The 8,241-nt window shown below is 45.0% G+C and overlaps 1 protein-coding gene across 1 annotated transcript; it reads right to left on the reverse strand.

Moving 5' to 3' along the window:
- Nucleotides 1-4,110: 4,110 nt before the first annotated feature.
- LOC119288065 (oligopeptide transporter 7-like) lies at nucleotides 4,111-8,199 on the reverse strand. Its single transcript, XM_037567687.1, has 6 exons — nucleotides 7,641-8,199; nucleotides 6,968-7,562; nucleotides 5,718-6,287; nucleotides 5,387-5,642; nucleotides 5,121-5,303; nucleotides 4,111-5,021 (listed from the first exon to the last, which is right to left on the reverse strand). Exons 1-6 carry the CDS (start codon nucleotides 7,732-7,734, stop codon nucleotides 4,404-4,406), a joined length of 2,316 nt encoding a protein of 771 aa, XP_037423584.1. The 5' UTR covers nucleotides 7,735-8,199; the 3' UTR covers nucleotides 4,111-4,403.
- Nucleotides 8,200-8,241: the final 42 nt, after the last annotated feature.

The raw sequence follows: 8,241 nt of genomic DNA on the forward strand, positions 1-8,241 counted from the left end.
GTTACCGTCCCCAACCCACACCATCGCCGACACTACCGCAATCGGTCAAGGTCGCCGCCACCAAACTCCACCCCGGTATGTCCAACTCCCCCGGATATACACCTCGCGCCCTATGTGTTTTATGAAATATCTGAGCTGTTTTTTTATTCTTTTGGTATTTCTAGGTCAATGATGGATTCGTCGAGGAATATGGCTATGGAAACATCGACCTTGACAAATTCATATTCAACGAGTTCATCGATTCGTCGGATTTGGAAGACGAAAATAAGGCAGAGGAGCACGTACTAAACTTCAAGGGTTTCATATAGGGACGGAGAGTTATTCCCCGGGATAGGATTGCCGGTGCATGGCTTCTGTCCACAGACTACTTCACACTGAATCCAACATACCATGAAGGTTTGTTTCGATGTCGCCTTCGAATGAGCGGAGGTTTGTTCTTATGCATAGACTACCCTGAAGAGGGTTGATGACAACTTCAAGATGAGGAAGGATTGTTGTGGTAAAAAGAAAATCCCTCCTCTGCAAAAATGTGCAGCTGCTCTTAGGATGCTTGCTTATGGTAAGGCCACAGATGCAACTGATACTGAAATCCAGATGGGAGAGACCACAGTCCTGAACACCACGGTGCAATTTGCATGCACTATGGTGACTGCGTTTGGACCATAGTACCTGATAGATCCAACTGTGGAGGCCATACAAAAATATTGTTGGCAATTAGAGCATCAAGAGGATTCCCATGTATGATGGGTTCAGTTGATTGCTTGCACTGGCAATGAAAGAACTGCCCAAAAGGTCTGTGTGGTCAATACCAAGGTCACGTCAAAGTAATCACCTCATACTTGAAGCAGTGGCAACGAATGACTTGTGGATTTGCGTGCTTTCTTTGGCACACCTGGTTCTAACATGACATCAATGTGCTCCAACGATCTCCTTTGTTTAAGAGACTTTGTGATGGGGTTGCTGGCCGATGCGGCCGACAGCTCATAACCGGCGTCACACAGAGAGACCGACACACATTGGCACATTAGTGGAAGAAACAGTTAGTGGCCATGGAAAATTGTAATTACTATTACAAAAAAAAGTTCAAGCATTCTGAACACAAATTTAGCGAAAGTGGATAATTTATGATTACTCTTGGAACAACATTTTAGTACACACGGAACAATTCACAGTTACTAGTGGAACACATTTTTAGTTCCTGTGGAATAATTCACTATTACCAGCGCAAAATGAATAATTAGTGCTCGTAGACAATTCATCATCACCAGTTGAACAACTCCGAGTGACTATAAAAACCATCGATATGTGAAACAACAATTTCGTTCTCATGATCAATTCATATAATGTCAATGGAATACCTACTCCTCAAGGAACATTGGTGTGATTGTAGCGAGATAGCACAAAGGTTCATACAGGACTATTCACATCCTAAATGCGCCGGATATGAATAGACGAACAATGCTTGCATTACATTTCACACATATAGCATAATGCACAATGGCGAGTGAAATAAAATTTTAAATGCAGCACAATATAAGAAAAGTACTCAAGTCGCAGTTTGGGGCCATAAGTATAAAAAAATGCTATATAGCATCAGCAAATAAAAGGTAAGTAATTTTTGTTGAATAATTTTTAAGATTATTAGTTGGAACGATCACATTAAAAATCTATAACACACACTTGTGAAATAATTCAAAGAGAGAAAAAGAGCTCGACGACAAAAAAAAAAGAACAATATAATGTTCGCTAAATTCTGAGCCTCGACATTCGAGCTGCTAACCTAATGAGCCAATTACAACATGCTACTGATTTTCTTTTTAGTAAAACAAAATGCTATTGATGGAGAGAATGGAAAACAAGAACTATAAAAAAATAGTCCAGCCCAAGGCCCAGTTAGGATACACGCAGAATGTAACGGCCGACAATAGCTATATCGAGCCCTGGGCCTCATATGATCCAGCTCAAGGGAGAATGGGTAGAAAGAATATACCAGTCCCTGGACCTTGTCGTCTCCAGCACGGATCCCCCAAATCGCCCGCGGCGACTATTTGTGGAGAAGCAGAAATCGATCCCTGACCGACTAGGATAGTAGGCGGAGCTGCTAGCCATACGAACAGATTACATTCACGGTTAGAACTAGGGGCGCGTCAGTCTTTAAGCCATTTGAGTCAGTTTTTTTTTGTTTTCTTTCTCAGTTTTCACAGATTTTTTATTTCTTTTCTGCTTTATTTGGTTTTCTTTATTCTGCTTTTTCTTTCTTTTATTTTGATTCTTTTTCTTCTTCTCCGTTTTTCATTCTTTTTGCATTTTGTTTCTTTGTTCTTTTTCCTTTTTGTTTGTTCTTTTAGTTATTATTCTATTTTTTGCATATATGTCAACAATATTATTCAAATACACGTCTAACATTTCTTCTCCATTTTTTGTTTTTTCTTATGTTTGTTTTTGTTTTCACTATAGAATTTCGTACATGTCAAAAACATTTTTTTAATAAGTGATCATAATTTTTTGTATGCACATTCAACATTGTCCGAACACATATTCAACATTTTTCAAATAATTGTTCAACATTTTAATACTTATTCAACTATTTTTCAAATACATGTTCAATATTTTTCAAATACTCATTCAATATTTTTAATACTTATTCAGCATTTTAAAATATTTTTCAACATTTTATACTTGTTCAAAAAATTAAGTAAATGTTCGACATTTTTCAAATACTCATTCAACATTTTGTAATACTTATTCAATATTTTAGAATACTTATTAAATTTTTCTAATACTTATTTAACATTGTCAAATACTTGTTCAAATTTTTTCAAATACTTGTCAATATTTGTCAAATACATGTTTAACATTTGTCAAATACATGTTCAACATTTTCAAATATTCATTCAATATTTTTTAAATACTTTTTCAACATTTTTAATACTTATTCAACATTTTCAAATGTGTTTTTGGAGAGTGTTTTCTGTATATATTTTTAGAATATATTAAAGTATAAAGAAAAGTACAAAAATCAAACAAAAAAAGAAGAGAAAACAGAGGGAAAAAAACAAAAATAAAACAGGCTGTAGTCCCGCGTTGCTGGCCGGGCCCATATCGGGGTGCCCTGACGCGAGGCTTCCCCTGTGCTCGCTTAAACCGAGAAATAGGAGTGCCCCAAAATCGCAGCCATACCTTGCCGCCGGCCAGCCCTCCAATCCAGTTCAATTTTGCCAGTCCCTGACCTCCCCGTAGCTCGGCACGTGGACTAGTCCGACCACCGGTGTCGGCAAGATGGAGAGGAGTAGGGACAGGTGCGGTCATGTTCCGACGTGGGGGCGGCGGTGGAGCGAGTTGCCGGCGGCCAACTCTGGTAAGTGGCTCAGAGTAAACTCTACAGTGAATACTACGTATTTGTTAATGCGATGTGCAGGCTAGGCCTAAAAGGCTACAAGATTAAAACTTATTCTGTCAGATTGTCATGAGTATTTTCTGAAGAAAATTCTTGGCACTGGTCTCCCACTGTGAAACAAGCCTGTACTTATTCTGTCAAATTGTCATCAGTATTCCTTTCATATATTGGCGTAATACACCTTGGTTTCAATTACAATTATTGGAAGGGAGAAAGCTGGACTGCTAATGTTAGAGCACTAGTTGAGCGTTCCATTCCCTCTATCATTATCTCTGTGTAGATTAACAGATTGCAGTCATATAATGTATGACAACTGACAAGTCGAGGCACATATATAGAGAATAAGAATTGGCGTACTTCTTTTGCACCTTTGAACCTGTTTGTGAGGCTACTCTGTGGTTTCATTCTGGTTAATGGGACCAGGGATCACCCCCCCGTTTTTCTGAAAAAAGAATAAGAATTTGCAGTCATAAAGTTACTAGTTGTGGTATATTGTGTGTGAGAAATTCAAAAAATTCAGTTAAAAACTTGCAACTTGCAAGTCCCGTGATAAATACCTGCTTTTACTGGACTTCAAACAATCAAGGAATCACTTATTTACTAGCTGGGACAACAGTTAATTTGGCGGTGAAAACCTGTTGCCACTAAAGATTGTTCTTTAGGCAATCTTTGTGGTACTTTGCACAATAGAATAAAATAATAAACAGCTTTGCTAAGTCTCAATCGACTTGGACTTCGTTATGTCTCAGTCGATGTTATATTCCATTGATCTTGCATTGAGATTCGTACAAAAAATTCTCTTCAAATTTTCTTTTTTCTTCCCATATACTATATCACTTGACTGAGACTTGGTTAAGTCTCAGTCGACTGAGACCTAGACACATCCTAAAATAAAACCGATTTCTCATCTTCAAAAGGTCCGAACAAACATTCGCTATTTACATCAATCTCTGCTTGCTCACAATTCCAATTTTTTCAGGGACGGCCGCCGCAGATGAGAAGATGCTTAGTTGTACACTGGGCAGCCCTTGACAACTATTCCTTTAGCAGTGGGGCAGGAAGCTAGAGGACATCCATCCAAGTCATTGCCCCGCCAGTTCAAACTGATGTTCTCCAGGCCCAGGCACAGGTAAATCAAGACGGCCATGAATGCCAGACCTGCATCTAGTGCGCCCGAGAGCAGGTAATTGTGTCGCTCCCACCAGTCACGCCGATATCTATACACCACATAACCCGACAGAAACCCTATCAGTATCCATGTGGTGTAGTTGACCGCTGTGGCAGGCGGCATCTGGAAGATGGAGCCAAGCATCACAGGCATGTTGATGAGTAAGATCCAGTTCTGGCCTGGGAACGCCCTGTGCGCTAACCACACGAGGAGCGGGGCAACGGCTCCCCCCAAGAAGAACCAGTTCACCGCCGCGTAAGTTCCCAGATCCCCAAATATCCTGCGGGGGCCAATAAGACCCCATATGACCGACGCATCGTAGAACACATGATCACCGGGACAGGTCCAAGGGCTGCCCGCTGAGAGGAGCTCAATGTCGCAGATGTTGGGGATTGTGTCCATCAGCCACCATGCTGTCCCAAGGTACACGAATGCAGCAATCGTTGTTCCAACCACCTGCCATGTTCCAAGAAGTTACTAGTTAGTGCCACAATACAACATGACCTTGTGCGCACTTGTGCAGTGGAAATGACACTGAGTTCTAATGGAGCTTACCTGAGCCATAAACATGGTCCTTGGGGGAATCTTCATGTAGTGGCCCAACTTAAAATCTTGCAGAAACATCAGAGCTTGGTGCATGCTGATATAACCGTATACCTTGAAGCACATATTCGCGACGGGTCGTCCAGGGTACAAGTACCCGATGATGTACTCTGTGATGATGTTCAGTCCTGGGGTCTGCATAGAGTGGAAGAATGTGAATTGTGGATCTAGTGCTCCAGATCTGTATAGCATGCCGTGCAAGTTGATAGAATCCTTACCTGGTTCGTTGTTGCTGTGATCATTCCGATTGGGAGCGTGAAGAAAAAGGCAATGGAGCATGCAAGCAACACACCCCACCAGGGCAGCTGGAGCTGCTCTATGTAGTATTCACAAGCAAATACAGTGACGGCAATGTTAACGACAAGGATGCAGATGAACCACCACTCAGGGACCTGCTTGTATCTCCTCATTAGCTTCGTATGTATGTCCACACTTTTCCCTTGAAAAGCTGATCTGCTTAGCTGCAAAATCTCCCTGCACACAAGCATTTTGATTCTTAATTAGTTATCGTAACCATGTGATTTGCGCAACAAACTGACAGGATTTTACCTTCCGTGAAACAGGATGACATGAACGATCGTCGCGGTAAGTGACGCGAAGCCAATACCATATGTGACAGCAAAGAGAGTGCTGAGGTACAGTGGACCATTTTTCTCATATGCCTCTATATCAAGATGGAAATGGTCGTCGACGATAGCCGAGATGTTATACTTCTGCCCGGCAGAGGTGAAGAGACCGGAAGAGTAGATGGGGAAGGTCTGCGCCTTGTAGAAATCAAACCAGTACCCAATAGGCACGATGATATACATGACGATGAAGAAGCCTGCAGCGACATTCGCAGTGGCGAACCAGGGGCTGACGAGAGGGCTCCCAAGGTAGCTGGAAATCGATGCCCAGTCGAGGCCGATTGCGGCGATGCCGAGCCCGTGGAGGCCTGAGCCGAGCTGCTGGGCGAACACAGAGTTGGGGAACACCCAGCAGATCCAGGAGAGTGAGGTGAGCATCTGAAACAGGTAGCCCGGGAAGGCGTAGTATGCGAAGCTGCAGGCGAACGCCACCAGGAAGAACTGATTTCGCGTGAAGCCCCCTTTTCGCCGCCTTTCATCCTCGTGGAGCGCCCTGGTGAAAATATGCATTGAAAGCGTGAGTTCTCACTTCTCAGGAAAACTGCTCAAACATTTTCAGTATATATTGTTCAAAACAAACCATTGATTTCTCTGATCCTCAAGCAAATAAATGGTTTTGTTCTAATGTTATTTTGTCTGTCTTATTTAACTCACTGCATTTCCCTAGGATGGCCACAGGATTTCGATTTATTTTTCCCATGTTGCTTCGGTGAAAGGAAGGCATTAGCAGAGACCACCATTCAGTAGTCGTTGTCAGAACCAGGAACCTTTTGCTATATATTACTCCCATATGTTAATTCAATCCTCGATCGAAGTATTTTTTCTCTCTCTTAATCCCGAGTTTTATAGTGTGTTTAGAATCTTTCGGTGGCCAGGCTGTTGCAATCATCTAATTTTCTTGGATGTAATTAAGCAGGGCCAGGCTGACGTGTCATGACCCCAGATGAACAATAGCTTATGCCAATTTGCTCAAAATTCAAAAAACTCCCACTTGGAAGCATACATTGCTTGCACGCCTCGAGCTCTAATCAGGCATTAACATGTACGTAAGAAATCTTTTCAAGAAAAATCATCAAACTAAACATGGCCAGTTTTAAAATCTGACCACGTCACTAAATGTAATTACCAGCTGCCCGCCGGAGAGGCGTTCAGACAGAAGACTCACAGACGTACCTGAAGAGGGAGACCTGCACGAGGTTGGACGGCCACCACATGGCCGCCGGCTCGACGAGGTACCGCCGGAAAATCCCTGCCCACCCGAACCCGAGCACCTGCGTGGTGAGCACCACGAGGAGGGAGACGAAGAAGGTGAGGTTCTTGCCATAGAACACGCGGACGGCGGTGACAACATGGATGGCGTAGACGGTGCCGGCGCCAGCGTTGGCGAAGATGGTGATCAGCACGTGCTCCTTCACGTTGAACGGCCCCGGGTTGAGGGTGAACTCCCAGCGCATGCCGCGGAGGAAGGCCCGCTCCGGCAGCGCCGCGGCCATGAGGCGGCCAAGCGGCACCACGGCGATCTGGGCGGAGATGGCGGTGATGGTGAGCGGCTCCTTGCGGTACCAGAAGAACTGGTTGAGGAAGGAGAGCATGGCGCAGGACGCCATGCCCAGCACCCACATCCGGAAGGTGAGCACGGGGGTGTCCGGGTCATCGCCCACGGGGACCGTCAGCGCCACCTGCTCGATCGGCGAGTTCTCCGACGATATGCCATGGCCGTCGTCTTCGTGGTGCTCCAGCGAGCTCCGCGACGTTGACGGCCGGTTTGCTGCGCCATGAGAAGAGCAGAGGAGAAATGGTCAACTGGCGGAGCAGAGGTGAGCTAAGCAGAGAGGAGGCGGCCTACGGAGGAGTGGGGCGGTGATCTGGTCGCCATGGCCGCCGCCGCGGTGACCATGCTCCTCCTCTTCTTCTTGGTGGGATTGGGTGGAGGACGCCATGGTTATCTGCCTGTCTCAAGCTGGCTGGCCCGTCGTGGGCCTCTACTGCCTCAGCTGTCGTCTCTGCATCGTACTGTTTTGGAAGGTTTGGACTTTGGAGCGTCGAGATCTACGAAACATCCATCGCCAGCCACGTTCCCGCCCAGGTTCAGCGGATCCATAGGTGCGTACCAACGTGGTCTGGATCGACGCGTACGTGCACTTCTCAACGAATAGTTAATGTTCCCATCCATAACTAAGCTGCTGGGCTCTCATAGCAGGTGCACCAATATTTTCAACGTACGACTCTACCAACACCATATTTTCAACGTACCAATTGGGCCGTTGGATCGCCATCCAACAGCCACGACCGCGCCGCACTGGACCTCTCTTTCTTCTTCCTCCCGTCAAACCGTCGACCCCGCCGGATCCGACTGACTACACCACGGCGGCCAGCACGCACTGTCACACGGCGCCTTGCCGCCACACCCTCCCCCCACCGCTGCTGCTTCTCGCCACCGCGACCAC

The sequence above is a fragment of the Triticum dicoccoides genome, chromosome 4A (genome assembly GCF_002162155.2).
Source record: "Triticum dicoccoides isolate Atlit2015 ecotype Zavitan chromosome 4A, WEW_v2.0, whole genome shotgun sequence".
Classification (NCBI taxonomy): domain Eukaryota; kingdom Viridiplantae; phylum Streptophyta; class Magnoliopsida; order Poales; family Poaceae; genus Triticum; species Triticum dicoccoides.

Coding starts and splice junctions, on each gene's coding strand:
- LOC119288065 (XM_037567687.1), bottom strand. CDS start 7,734: ATGGCGTCCTCCACCCAATCCCACCAAGAAGAAGAGGAGGAGCATGGT. Junction 5,304..5,386: donor TCACAGCAACAACGAACCAG/GTAAGGATTCTA, acceptor CACTCTATGCAG/ACCCCAGGACTGAACATCAT. Junction 5,022..5,120: donor GGACCATGTTTATGGCTCAG/GTAAGCTCCATT, acceptor GGAACATGGCAG/GTGGTTGGAACAACGATTGC.